The sequence below is a fragment of the Amblyomma mixtum genome, chromosome 3, assembly GCF_055824585.1.
Source record: "Amblyomma mixtum isolate Tamu chromosome 3, ASM5582458v1, whole genome shotgun sequence".
NCBI classification, from domain to species: Eukaryota; Metazoa; Arthropoda; class Arachnida; order Ixodida; family Ixodidae; genus Amblyomma; species Amblyomma mixtum.
In genome coordinates this window covers 188,110,067-188,125,280 of record NC_143014.1, presented here as the reverse complement: position 1 = coordinate 188,125,280, position 15,214 = coordinate 188,110,067, and the positions used below count along the sequence as shown (strand labels likewise).

At 48.8% G+C, this 15,214-nt stretch overlaps 1 protein-coding gene across 1 annotated transcript in view; it reads left to right on the top strand.

Annotated features, from left to right (window-relative positions):
* Positions 1 to 15,214, top strand: part of LOC149353024 (phosrestin-2-like) — a 470,558-nt gene that overhangs the window by 283,756 nt on the left and 171,588 nt on the right. The window contains exon 4 of the mRNA XM_089575756.1: positions 5,122 to 5,184. Within this exon, the coding sequence (XP_089431882.1) occupies positions 5,122 to 5,184 (63 nt within the window). The remainder of the gene's footprint in view (positions 1 to 5,121; positions 5,185 to 15,214) is intronic.

The following is a 15,214-nucleotide window of genomic DNA, read 5'->3' as shown; positions in this document are numbered from 1 at the left end:
ATGCAAACGTTGCCGCCGCAGCAAGACGGGCATTCGTCATTTCAGAGAACTTTGCTGAACCTGCACTGCTTGTAAGGCCCACTCACTGAACTTCATAGTCTTTTACTGCAGTCGTCTTAACTGAAAATTTGGTAGTGAGAGACGTGATAGGGGTGAATGAAAGTGGCACTTCTTTAGCACTCTCCAGACCAAATGCTAAGAGCAGCCCGGAGACTTGACGAGAGAGAGAGATATTTTAATTAATACACGAAAGGTGTGCCTGGTAGTTAGCAAGGAACGCTACTCCGGATGAAGGTGAAGGAAGAGGTTGAAATAGAGGAAGGAAAAGAATAAAAGAAGCGGTGAAAGGTGCAATCAAGTATACACAACAGTCGCGCACTCACGAACACAAAAGGATCAATCAAAAAGTGTCTGTTAAACCCGTATCCTTAAAATAAGGTAGCACGGCTTTCGTCCCGCGCATTGCCGAAGCCGCATCATTCCAAGGTCGAAGGACATGCTCTACGCAAAGGGTGTCGTCCTGGCAGAGTCCTAAAGTAGTTAGCAATGCCTTTGCGGGGAGTTTTGAAAATCTGGCAGCAGCAGACCAAGGTATCAAGATATACGCGAACACCACACATGCGGGCACAGAAGGCTGCTTGATGCACCAATTTTATGAGGAAAGTATTTTGCGTAAGAAATGTCCAAGCAAATTCGGTGGAGGAAATTACGGTCACGCGTATCCAAATTGCATGGCATGCGAAAGTCACAAGCGGGGTCGATACGAAGTATGGGCGTATGGGTCTCTATTGACGCCCCGGATCACACCACAGAGAGCGTTGCAGCTGCCAGGATTCAGCAGGCACAAGTCTAGCAACGTCACTACGGGGAAAGGGAATGGGTAGCCGCACGGAGGTGTCGCCAAGCTGCGCTTTTGCTGCGCCGTCGGCGTGATCATTGCCTACGAGGCCGCAGTGAGCGGATAACCACTGCAGCACAACGCGGTGACGTAGCTCGCAGTCCTCGGTGTGTAGCCTGTTCAAGACGACGAGCTGCTAGTGAATGCGCGATGACTTTACACGATTGTAGTGCAGGGCGACAGTCGGTAAAGATAACTTACGCTGTCGGCAGTTGTTGCAGAATACAAGTAAAAGCTGCTCGCAGAACATCCAGCTCGGTAGCAGTAGTCGAAGTGTGGTGACTGAGTATCACCGAAATTTTGGTGCGCGTTGATGGAATACAGACGCCAACTGCTAATGAGACCGGCGTTATGGAGCCATCAGTGTAGATGTGGCGGTGCGCACTGAAGCGTCCAGAATTGTGCTCAAGGGCAAAGTATTTAAGTGCTGGTCCGGGGGTGTTGGTTTTGCTCTTAATGCTAGGTATTGGTTTGGTTTATGGGGATTAACGTCCCGAAGCAACTCAGGCTATGAGGGACGCCGTAGTGAAGGGCTCCGGAAATTTCGACCACCTGGGGTTCTTTAACGTGCACTGACATCGCACAGCACACGGCCTCCAGAATTTCGCCTCCACCGAAATTCGACCGCCGCGGCCGGGATCGAACCCGCGTCTTTCGGGTCAGCAGCCGAGCGCCGTAACCACTGAGCCACCGCGGCGGGGATAATGCCAGGTATTGATGTCCTGATTTGCCATGCAGCAAACTTCCAGGGTGGTGAGGAGGACGTGACACCGCGCTGGCACTGCGACGAGAGAAGATCAGAAACTTCATTTACGCAGTAAGCTGCAAGTGAATGGCTAGGATGGATGCAGCCTGTGAAGTGCGCTCCCATCTAAGCTAGAAAACTGGTTTAAAAGTTTTCATCCTATGCAGCTGCCTTCGTCTTCCTTCGGCGACTAACAAACATTAGAGAATGCCAGTATTAGAGAATTCACCGCGCGTCGCAAATAGGCGACTTGGGTTCTCCGCGGCGTACAGTAGTGCGGCGATACGAGCGTTGCCATTCATTTTACAATAAGCGACTACCGCTTCGACCTTTCACCAATCGAGTATGTCCTCCGCAACTGTCCGGTTGCTTCAGCGTGGCGCCCGCAGCCAAATTCTGTACATTAAATGTGATATATTCAATGCAGCGCAGTGGAGCTTGTTCCCTCGCGACGTTGTCAGCGTGCGTTTCTCGAACAGCAGCGAAAAAGATCTGATCACATGCAGAGCTGTGATCTAAACACTGTCGACGAAAGAAACAATTACAAAACGCCGTCTGATAACAACGCCCTCACTTATACATCTTTTGCTATTTAAATGCACTTGTAGCTGTCGTGTAAACAAACGTGCTAGAAAACAAGCTGGCGAGCTTTGGAAGGTAATAAAAATTGAGGTGTTGTCAGCGCAACACGAGTTTAACGAGTTTGGGTGCTTAACATCCCAAAGCGACTCAGGCTATGAGGGGCGCCGTAATTAAGGGCTCCGGAAATTTCGACCAGAAGGAGGGGGGGTCTTTAACGTGCACTGATATCGCACAGTACACGGGACTCTAGAATTTCGCCTCCATCGAAATGCGACCGCCGCGGCCGGGATCGAACCCCCGTCTTTCGGGTCAACAGCCGAGCACCATACACGCTGAGCCACCGCGGCGGCTAGTCGTGGAATGAGCGGCCAACGAAATCTGAAGAGCGGGTCTTCAAGCGAGTTCTCACAGTTCGTGGAAGGGCATCCTGCTTATCCCATAGACAATGGACAGTTTTGTTTTGTTGGTCTGTTTCCCGGTTTTTGTTTTGTTACGAATACTTCCATTTGCTAAAAACGTCGGAGCTTTGTGCCGGAAACGTTTGGAGCGCTGCTTGGAGCGCCGTTCCTGAAAACTAGAACTTTTTGCGTCGTTTACTTGCACCTCACGTTCTAATTGTGGAGTTCCGCAGTATTTCCAAAATGCTTCCATCGATGACCTTGCTTGAAACCGGGGAGGTTGCTTTACACGATTAAGTTTTTCGTTATTTTAAGTACGAGGTCTGTTAGAAAAGTCTCCGACTTTTTTTTTTTTTTTGCGAACACCTGATGGATATGAAACAAGCGCGCTTACAGCAGTCAACCTTGAACCCTCGGGCGCATGCACGAATTTTTTCCCGCCTGCCGATCGCGTCAGTCGCTGGCAAGCAGCGTTTGAGTGAGGCAGTGCGCAGTGCTCTCGTCAGTTTTTTGTTGCAAGGAAAATGGCGGAGCGAGAGGAGCAGCGCTACTACCTCAAATTTTGCCAGAAACTTGGCGGTAGCCAAGTGGAAACCATTCGAAATGTTCAGACGGCTTTCGCTGATGATGCTATGAGCAGCACACAGATTAAGCAGTGGAGCAACTGCTTTAAATACAGCCGCACATCCGTGGAGAGAGAGCCACGCTCCGGTCGGACATCAACATGCCGAAATGACCAGGTAATTGCCGAAGTGAACGCTGTGGTGATGCGGGACTGTTGTGTGACTATCCGAAAAATTGCGGGAGAGGTGGACATCAGCAATTTTTCTGCACATTCCATTATCACCGAAGATTTGGCCATGGAGAGAGTGGCAGCGAAATTCGTGCCGAAGCTGCTGACAGTGGAGAAAAAGCAGCTTCGTGTTGAAGTCTCAAAGGAGATGCTGGATTCCACAAACAGTTACCCTGACTTCACCGACGCCGTAATCACTAGTGACGAGTCTTGGGTGTACGGGTACGACCCGGAAACCAAATCACAGTCGTCACAGAGGACGCATTCCACGTCATCAAGACCAAAGAAGGCCCGCCAAGTGCGCAGCGATGTCAAAGTGATGCTGACTGCTTTTTTGACTCCCTCTGTGTGGCACACCACGAGTACGCACCCCACAGGGTCAAAGAATGACTAAAGAGATGTCCTCCATCGCCTACGTGGCGCTTTGCGGCGCAAGAGACTGGAATTGAGGTCAACAAGAAATTGGCGCATCCCTCGCGGCATTGCTCCTGCACATTCCTCGCATTTGATTCAGACTTTTCTGGCGAAAAACCAGACTCCTGTAGTTCAACAGGCTCCTTACTCTCCTGATATGTCCCCCTACGACTTCTGGCTGTTTCCTAAAATCAAGAGGCCATTGAAAGGAGCGCGATTTCAGAAAAGAAAGGACATTATGGCTGCAACGACAGCAAAGCTAAATTCCATTCCGAAAAGGGCCTTTTCGGAATACTTCCAACAATGGCAGCACCGCTGGGAGATGTATATGGAGCCCCAAGGAGACTAATTTGAAGGTTATTAGGTTTTTAACGCTCCAGTTATGCCAGTTTTTTTTCTTCGGCCAAAGGTCGGATACTTTTCTAACAGACCTTGTACGTGTGGATTGGAAAGGCACGATTTGGTGGCCACACGCGAAGGGCCTACTGCCACATGCGTGGACGTTGAAGTTTTGCTCACCAGAATGTTAGAACACGAAAAAGACGGGCGGAGAGGAGGCAGCAATAGGCTGACATTTTGTTCACTTCAGCTAGTACAAGGGGCATAGACCTTTAGCATCAGGGCTTCTTTCCAGTCCTTCGCAGCTCAATGATAATCCGCTTGCAACCTTGGGTGGAACTGTGCACCTCACTTTGATTAAATGGTGCTGCGTATAGCTCTCTTCATTCTCTCTCAGATAGCGACTAAGCATATCAAAGAGTTTTTAGATTTTGTTTTAAGACAGAAAACGTACGCTACAGTGCCGCCGAATGCGCTGGAAATTGGCGCAAAAACCAACGCAACCAATGATTTCCTCTTTGCGAAATGGAATTGGCTTTGTTGACAACAAATGTCCCGTTCTGATATTACTCAAAGAGGGCAATAATTTTTTGCGCCCTCAGCTCTTTACGACGAAAATATTCCGCCTGCCCTTCAGGCTATAACCAGGAGCACCTGCAAAGTCTTTATAGCTTATAATAACGTTGATCGTGGACCGCAGCGGCCGGTTGCATGATGAACGAACAGTTTCAAGGTCACCGCGGTTTGCATTGCAAGTGAAAATAGTTTTCTCCTAACTGCGTTTGTCCCTTTATGGAAGCAAATTGCAGGAGTGGGAAGGAACACTCATATTGTTTTCGTATTACAATTTTGGGGGAATGTCACTGAGTTGCGGGAATGTGTCGAATGTGCGCCTGCCACGGGTGTGTTGGCGGCTAATTTTCAGGACCCCGTCTCATTCTCATCACTGCAGGAAGGATGCCGAGGGAAACGCGCACCCCGGAGCAAGCGGCGTTGAGCGCATTCACGGATACAGGTGAACACCACTGATTGCCTGCTTTTAGTTCTTCCTTCTGTTAGTACCAGTCTAAAAGTAACGAAGTGACGCAGTGCGTGTGTCGGAGCCGCGCGAGCGGAGTGAACATGTTTGACTTACTTCCCGCGAAGAACATTTCTCGGGAGGTAAGACACATTGACACGACGACGCGATAACGAGCCGCGTGGTGTTTCTACGCAAAATGTTCGCGCTCTTGGAAAATGGGAGCGCGCGAGAGTAAACGCAGCGCGAGCGTGGGCGCCGAATCTGCGGCACGATGCCTTCCGGGCACGGAGCTCCCCTATGTAAACGGGGCAGCGGAGAGGCAGGCGCCGCGTATGGTGAACGCGAGCTGTGGCGCCCGGCAAACAACGTCGGCGTCTCGGCGGTGTACCAGCTCGGTGTATACCCGCCGCTCCGCTTTTCATTGCTATTTTTGACTCCACGGGCACCATTTTCTCCCTGTCTTCCTCGCGCTCTCTGAAGTCGTGAACTGCACTGAGGCGTGGCGCGAAAACCCATCAGATTTGTCCGCTTCGAAGACTTCTCGCGCGGAGTTTTGAATTTTAATACCTCGTTAACAAGGCTGACTGTATGGCGGTCGAGAGTGCAGTTTGAATCACGCTGAGAAAGTGAAAGAGTGTACGAACTCATTATTGCGTCTCAGTTTTAGCGCTAGGAGATGAAACTAAGTCGTAACAGGGATTTCAGTAGCTCTTGCCTCGTAGACTGTTGCTGTTTGTTTAGAGACGGCATTGAAATAACCTTACATTCAAGTGAAAGTTTTTAACGGCCCCTTTGCTAGGAGCACATCGTTTTTCAACATATTCATTAACAGAGGCCATTCACGTCGGCCTCCGATGCTATATTCAAAAGAACGAGGGCGGCTGATTCGGCTCACCGACAATGGTGACGAGTGAGCCCGCACCACCTCTCTTCTGGCCGTTCCTCCAAGTGAGGGAACATTCGTGAGGGAACTTTGCGTCCGACAAAGAGGTTTCCCGTGCAGGGCGCCGCTCGATCCGTCAACAGCCGCCCGCATTGTTTTACGGCGCTTGATTGAAAAGTTATAGCTCAGGGGGCAAAGCTTTTTGAACATTTGAACATTCCAATATTTACGGAGCAAAGAGTGATCATCATCATCATCATCATCATTTATTTGACCCTTAAAGGCCCCTGGGGGGGGGGGGGGGTATTACATAAGGGGGGGGGGAGTAGTACATTCAACATGACTCAGATTGGTGGGGGAAAAAAAGAATTAAAAAAGAACAAACAAAAAACACACACACAACAAAAGCATAAAGAGAAATAAAGTCACGAAAGGGAAATGAAACAATTTATACAGCAAGATAACACATCAGACGTTCTTTAAACCTTACTGGATCGCATTCAATGACAACAGATTCTGTAAGCCGATTCCAGTCTTGAATAGCGGCTGGCAAAAAACATTTGTTAAAGGCATTAGTTGATCCGTGTAAACGTTGGAAGCTCATGGAGTTGAATAAACGGGATGACGTGCGCACAGGTGGGACTAGAAGGGACTCGCGTAGGTTAAGAAAATTGTGATATAATTTGTGCAATAAACATGTAGGTGTGTGTAGATGACACTACAGCTCAAGCTAAGTTCCGAGCTGAAGGTCGAGCAACGGCATACAGTCATTGCTAGTTCTTATTGCAAACTCTTCACAATTCGGTACAGTCTACCCAATGGTTGCCTTCGGGTTAGAGTGCCCATTACGCATAGGTGTTTACTCGATGAGGGTCTCTTTATCCTGCACGTTAGAATCGGCCTCAAAGGCTGATGAAATTGCATTTTCCACTTATGTTATCGAAAGCAAAGGCAGGAAGAGACACTGCCGGTATAAAACGGATCGCTAAATTCCGTCACTGCTTCAAGAGTTAGTCAACCAGAAATGCAAGAGTCAAATTCGGTCATAAACTTTTATATATGGTAAAAAATATTGCCTTTTACACTCCAAAGCCTTAAGAATTTCAAATGGCGTGCTGAGCACTTAACAGTGCATCGATCAAAAACCGGGCTACGAATATTTTCCCGTATCGTTCTCGGCCTTACAGCTCTTGCTGCAGAGAAAACTCGGAGGAAAGTAAGATTCCCTTCATAACTGCCGGGCTCACCACACTGCAAGAGCTTTGCGAATATTGTGTTTAATCATCTTTCCCCAGCGATTTGATTTCTGCTATATATAGCGTGATGCTCACAAGCAAGGTTTAAGAGTGCACGTTGTTGGGCGAGTCGGTCGTACATCCTTAAGCCAGGGAAATCCGCAAAAGAAGACACGGACGAGAAGAGCGTGTTTTCCTTGCTTAAGTATTGCAAACAAGGACCGTCTCTGCACGCAAATCCAGCTTAGACACGTGTTGCACAAGGTGAAAGAGACGACAGTTACATCGATTTCTGCGTTCCTTCTCGCCTGCGGGTAACGTGTTTTAACGAGTTTCATTCGCTGAGACCGACACGTGTCCCTTATAGTTCGCTCGCTTAATTCAAGCCCGGAGCAAAAGTGCTAAGTCGTCGCTTTAAGGAAGACAGCCTGGCGCTTGTGTGCCCGAGAGCCTAGAGAACCAAAAAGCGAGAAAACAGTCTTTTACGGGGGCAATCGCAAAGTTTTCTCTGCATGCTGCGGAACAGGAAAAAAAAGCACATGAATTCAATTTTTATTTCCGGGGCTTTAACTATTTCTTTACTCGGCAAGCCTGCTGCACATACTTGCCAGCACTCACTCATCCCGCGCAGGAAGACGGGTGAAAGTGGTGGGCACACAGAGCACAGCCGCGCTCCATCCGGCGCATCGGTGCAGAGGGAGGTGTACTCGGCCGCGTCACTTGACCGGATAGCGGTGCGTTGGATTTCACCAAACCAGCTGCTCCCGCCGCCGCTGCTCTTGCGCGCATGGCGCAAGCGGCTGCAGGTTACCGCCGAGGTTGCTCGAGCCATGTGCGCGCCTCGTGAATATTCAATGGTGCGTCCGGGAGCTACGCTAAGCCTTTTATCAGCCACCTTCTCCGGGTGCCCCTTTTTTTTTACCAATTTTTCAACAGCCGCCAGTTCGGTGTGTGAACGCATTTATAGGCGAGAGCAGCCTCGCCTGAGCTGTTTCAGCGCCGGAGCCACGAGGTGACAAAAGGAGAAGAGCGCAGGAAGGGAGGGGGGGGGGGGGGGGGGGGCAGGACAGAGGCAGCATCGATTGGGGCCCCCCGACTAGCTTTTATCCACAGCTACGGTGCATTTAGCCCGGCTTGCTGGCCCTGCGGTCTAATCACGTCCAGCCCCGTCGCCATGCATAACTTTGGCAATTCTGAATCAATTACCTAACCCAGCGCGGAGTTCTCGTTGCATCGCCAGCTACGAGGTTCACCCTGGCTCTGAAATTTGATTACAGGAACGCGTTCTCATTGTTACCCTCCTCCAGTCGGTGTATCAATGCCGGGGAGCGACAGAGCTCGATTCGTCGCAGGCAAAGCTTAGCAATAGATTACAGCTGGGCGGCGAGTCGCGAAGGTCGGTTTTGTTCGTGGCGCTGTTCGCGCGATCGAGCGTACGGCCCGAGAACACTCGGGGAACGGGGGCGTAGGGAACAAAGTCGAACTGCCGGCGTGCGTCGATGCTGCAGGAGGCGCCGAAGCCGTGAGCCACGCAGAAGTTATGCAGTATGCATGACTCGCGCGCATTCCACGCAGAAAAGTGAATTTGTGGCCGGCCGCATATTCCGCAAGTTGCTCAACCCGGCTGTGAGGTGCTCGTCTTTTTTTGTGCGTGGGCGTTTAAGTATGCGCTGTATGGCCGCTTTCCAAGACGCAATGAAAAATTACTGACCGCGTTTGCGTCTTGAGCAACATTTCTATCTTCTTCCTTTTTTTTTTCTTTTTCAACTGTGTGCGGCTGAGGCTTACGCCTTCGCACCATGCGGCGCGGTGAGATTTTTTTAGACGTCTTCACGGTCAGTAGGTCGATAGTTGTTTTAGCGAAGCTGTACTAAAGAATGAATAAGACTGTCGGAAGCCGGTGGGCGAAAAGTGGAGGAAATGGGGAGAGGGGATAAGTTCCGGTACGGGCCGTACTGAATGGCAGTTCCTTTAAATGCTCCTCGCAAGGTATGCCCAAGCCTCCTTCTCCTCCTGCTCTTGTAGCCGCTTCGCCGTCTTTTACGGCGCGCAGATACATGCCTCGCATAGGGAAGCAAAAATAACGCAAATAGCAGCGTGGTCGTCCTCTACCTTCATTATATTCTACCGAAAAGCACCGGGGTGGGATGCTCCCTAATGCGATCGGGTCTGGCCTTGCCTGGGCGCTAATCTTTCTCCTTTTTTTTTTACATTTCCATTTTTTTTACATGCATCGGTCGGCACCAGTCTGGCTGTCTCCCAGTCACATCAGGTGTGCCACAGGGAAGCGTACTGGGGCCACTACTCTTTCTAATATATATTAACGACATCATCGATGAAGTTTGCCCTGGCGTACATATTCGATTATATGCTGATGACTGTGTCCTATTTCGCGATGTTAGCAATGAAAACGATCAGAGTGAGCTACAAAATACGCTTACTAATATTGTACAGTGGTGCAAGCGCTGGGACATGACACTGAACGCAGATAAAAGCGTTTCTCTTCGCATAACTAACAAGATAAACGCTCTAGAATATGTATATAAATTAGAATCATCACCATTGCAACAAGTAGCGTCCTTAAAGTACTTGGGTGTAACACTTACTAATAACCTTTCTTGGAACTCTCACATAGATAACATCTGTTCGCTCGCATTCCGTAAGCTCTGTTATATAAGGCATAAACTTCGAAACGCCCCCGCTAACGTTAAGCTCTTAGGTTATAATACTCTAATTAGACCCAAGCTTGAATATGCTTGCATAATTTGGGACCCGTATACTAAGTCTAACATAAGAAAGCTCGAGAACATTCAAAGGAAAGCAATTAGATTCATATATTCAAAATATTTACCCACTGACTCCCCCTCAGACTTGATGCATGCTAATGGTATTGAAGAACTACAGGTAAGAAGACAAAATTTTCGTTTAGATTTTCTTTCATTACTTCTTAACAATAAACTCAGACTTGACCCTTCTGCTTATCTTTCCCCAATGCCAACACGGAATACACGACACTATCCCAAAGCTCTTTTAAAACCATATTTTGCCCGGACTAACTCGTTCAAGTTTTCCTTTTTCCCACGCACCATATCCGACTGGAACTCATTAACCGAACCTAATCAACCCTGAAAATCAGACGCGTTCCTCAGCCATCCTTCTTGATATTGCGTATTATGTATTTTTTTTCTGCTTTGTCTTGCATTGCTGTATTGTTGTTTTACTACATTATCTTTGCTGTATTGTTGTATTTTTGTTGCTATAATTTTGCTTTTTGTGCACCTGCCCTTCCTGCTTGGACCTAACCATGGTCTGCAGTATGCACATAAATAAATAAATACCTCGCCAGGAATCTGAGCGGTAGTTCTCAGCTAAGCCATTGCTCATGGCAGGGTCTCCACAGCGACGTTTCCTCCTTCAGTGTTGCTTTCGGCGAAAAGGACAAAGTAGCACTGAAATGTGCGAGATCCGGAAAAGAATGCTCGTACGCGTACGCTCACGTGCACAGAGTACGCATACATCTGAAAAATCTTCGGTGCATGTCCAAGAGGCAGACCGGAGCAAAGACAGGAGCAAAACAAGAATAGCCCTTGTTTTGATCTCGAGAAACAGCAATCGAGACGATTGCAGTCATTCGATGGCGACGCAGCACTTGTATACGCAGGAGGCATATAATATACTCAACAAAGTTCTTCAATACAGTAACTTGTTGCTGTTTTCGACCTGGTGCTGTTTCTACCATCTGTGTGTGTCTGAGCGTGCTTGAGCGCGCGCCTTTTTTTCAGCTTTCCGTTTGTTTTATTTTTTTTTTCTGAAGCACAAAACACGTTTCATACAGGCCATCCTACGGCTCAATAAGCCAAACAGTATCTGCACAGGATCGCTTCAAGGAGCTCCTGCATTCGCCGGGGAAAGCGTCTTTCCTTCGCAGGCAGAGGAGCATGATGACGAAGAACTCCGTTGAGGAGAGAGGATCTCCCGTTCGATATGCGCTGGCACTTCGACAGACGGTGGAAAGGACGCATGGTTGGTAGGCAAGGGGGCTCTATCGGAGTCACGACGGAGCCCATACGAGGCCCGCATGCGTATATACGTGCGAATGTCCTCCAACAGACATCGGTGTTGTACGCTTATCCGTGCTCGTGCAGGCGCGCCTTTTAAAGCTATTAAAACAGCATCGGTGAAAGATTAACGGTGCGTATAATAAACGTACTCTACCTTGTCCATCTCCGCGCCAAGCGCTTGCCTTTTTCTGTATCGTTTCAGAGGAGGAGGCAGCGGGGAAAACGCGAAAAGAGGCAAAATACAACGTTTTGTTCCTTGGCGCCCTTTCGCTTTTTAACATGCCATCGTATTAAATAGATATCTAGCTGGCACGACACGAAGCATATCTTCTGAAAAGTAACTTGAAGCTAACGAGATTGGCTGTTTCGAAGCGCACAAAAAAAGTTGCGAAGTTAGCCTTTGTGAATGATAAAGGGGCCGAAAATGGGCGAAATTCTGCATGCCACTTTTTTTTTCGAAACCATGCACCTCAACCGACCAAGCATCTTCGATTAACGCACCCATTTGTTTGTAACAATTGGATATTGGTCTCATTTCAGACAAAGCTTAGGATTGTTTGCACCTCACATTCTTGCGGGAGACTTACATTAGCAGCCAGTTACACATGAGGCGAAACGTTACATTCTGTGGTTCTTTAGGGCTTGAAGAAAGCATAATGGCTTTATTGCTTGCTCCAAAGCCATCCCCTGATATTATAGCTCTTTAGGATCGTTTAAACAATTGTCGAGTGGCGCAACGAAGACACCAAGAAGGCTCTGGAATCAAGCGAAACCGGTCCACAACAGAACGCCGCAACAGAACAGTTAAGAAAATGACGAAATGGGAGGGGAAGATAGTGCACAAACTTCTTTAGAACCGAAGCACCTCACTTTATCCGGCGAGCAAGGACGGCTAGCTACTTGCACAGCACAATGACAATGGGACTAGCTATGTTCGGTGTGACGTCCAAAAACTCGCGTTAGGTACTGCCAATGGAACCAAATCGCATCTCCATTTGACAAGGTGGAGGAAAAAGAGTAACAATCGTAGCACTAAAAAAGGCCGTTAAGAAGCCAGGAAATCAAAAATATCCGTACACGGAAAGTGCGGCTGTATGTCTGCCTAGTCTCAAGTGGGTTAAGGAACAACACAGCGCCGGGTTCTGTCTGGATCCGCTGTTTGTCATGCATATAGCGAATGTGCGCTAAGTTTGCCGTGTCGACTGCAGCGCCGTAACACGCAGTCTAGGGAGAGGAGTAAGCAGTTTTTGGTGCACACGTAGTGGTTTTCCACGCCGCCTTCATGCGCTTATCGGCATGAGCTTCCGCGCTCTGTCGAAGCCACACGTGCCATGCGTCAGCTTATGGGCTACGCCGAGAGAAGCTAGGCAATGAGTGTCAGCCAAACGTGGGCCTCTCATCGTCCAGAATGTGCTCTCTTGTTTGTAGAGGCCCAAGTGGCTGACGGCAGCAGCTTTTATTCACCCAATGAAACAACTGCAGAGTCACCTGGACCTGGACAGCGCAGGTTGCATAGGCTAAGAAAAGAATGCGTTGGAGCCCACGTAACGAAATTCGTGTGTACTCATTGCCAGACTACGTAATGTGTTGATTTCAGAAGGGCCTCATTTTTCCCCATGCGCTGTCGTCTTATACCCTGGGGTTACGGGCAAAATGGGACATTTCGAAATTTTGAACATTATAAAATTTTGCTCTGCTCTGCTTCAGCTGGACTTTTCATACCTACTGAGAGTGACGCCAGGACGGTACCACACAGTTCTGGTACATTTATTTGTTGATTTCTATAAACAAGAAAATAAGCTGACAATTTCCAAATTTGTGTCACGTTCTGCCCCACTCTCCCCCAGTGCTTCGTAATGTCTCTGTCCGGTTATGCGGCGCCTGTGCAGTCACCATTAACTGAAGCCCACGTGTATTCACGTTATAGTTTCTGGCGATTTAAGGAATGATGACGACAGTTGTCACCCACACTTCGAGCACTTTTAGTGGGAAGCTCCCAGACACCCTTAGAGCGTGTGGGGGTAGCGGTCTCGGACTCGAAGGAGATGCCCTCGACTCAGCGTGGCAAGCTCAGCGGAGACCATCCACCAAGTGACAAGAGGTTTTTGGGCGTTCGGTGCCCAGCTTTCGCTGGTTGCAAGCCAGAGAATGGGTCGGAGCTAAAGGGTTACAAAACAAAACAAGGTTTATATAGCAAAGAGACGATACAAAGGATTTCACAAACACTAGTACAAACACATACAAAGTGATTAACAGAACAATGCAACTCGTGCAAAGTTTAACTCGAGAGAGAATACAATACAAAGGCAATATTGCACCTAAAGTGCTCTAACACAAGAGAGAGAGGTAAACAACAAAACACAATTTGTTCACCGGGCACTGCGGCAGTCCGATGACCAGAGTTCCACGACTATGCCGTCCCGCAGACTGGCGAACGTTGCCTCGTTGGTCCGATGCTGGCCGAGTGGTGTTTTCCCGGGAGTCGAACGGGCGCGCTTCGATGAAGCTTAAACGGCGGTCCGGACTGACTGATAGCTGTCAGCGTCCTTCTTTTATAGGCTCGCTCTCACGTCTGTTTGTTCTACGCGCCAAAGTAGGCGCACACATACACTCAGCATCGGCAATGCTGTCTCCCTTCCCTCTTCTCACTGGCCGCGCGTCCCCATTGGTCAGAGTACGGCGGTCGCATCTCGAAGTTTCGAGCGTATTCTGGCGTGGCGCCATCGTGGCGGCGTCGCCGACGTCCGAGTGCAGAGGAGGGGGACATGTCTTAGAGCACGCAAGGCTTCCCCCTCTTACCCCCGTCAGCTATAGAAGCAACTCGGATGTTCTAGAGCAATCGGCGGGGATGACTCATTTCCTCGGCGCACGCCGTGGCGGTGGAGAGAGAAGCACGCGCTCGGCGGGGGCTTTCCCTCTCTCCCGTTGGGCTCGCGCCGGCGAGACGCATCCGCGCGGCTGTTTTTGTTTCTTTGTTCCCAAAATTGCGTCGAATTTTGTGACAACAGTGAACTACTCACGCTGAACATTCTGACTACATTTTTGCAGTGACTTTGTTTTAAACTGCATAGCTGTGCATGACGAAATTAGAGGCCCAGTTTTTTTGTTTCTTTTAACGCGTATGTTCACTTCTCTGTTGCTTTCTTTTTTTTTGCCAGTATTAATCATGTGCGCTCACAGGATCATAGTGCGGGTAAAGGGCTAAATACGAGGACTTCTGAGAGACACACGCCGGCACACAGTCACGCACACACGCAGGCACGCACACACCCCAGTGTTTGTATACGCGCACGCACGCACGCAGGTACGCACGAGCGTTCAAAGTCTGTTCCACCACATACATTTTCTTCACGACTACAGCTGTAGTCCTGGCAACGTAGGTTGAGCTTTGCTGAGAGCTCAAAATAGCCATCTTGTCATACAATGTTTATGTACCGTTTTCAAAGCAATTTTTTCTTCTTTTTTTCCCCCGAAGCAGATGAGTGTGCTGAAGCGTTATGTTTACTAAAATGCGGAGGCGACTTTTTTTGTGGGGGCTTCTTCCATGTGCTTTGCCTTGAAAGTACAGTAGTGGCCATAACAATACGGAGCACTCTTTGGCGATCAATCTTTTCTCACGCCCTGCCTAGCCCAAAGTATGAGGTGCTTAATACATGCGCCAGCAGATGCCGTTGCTGCGCTCGCGTATCAACGCATCAAACCTTGATATTTCCCCTACCGAACGCGCGAGAAAAGTTTAAACTACGAAGCGTGCTTCGTATTACTTTGTAAACTAGGGTTTGCAAAATAAAGAACGCATTAGCAAGGAATCGCCTCCTCACTGCTTGTTATTCTACTGAAAGTAT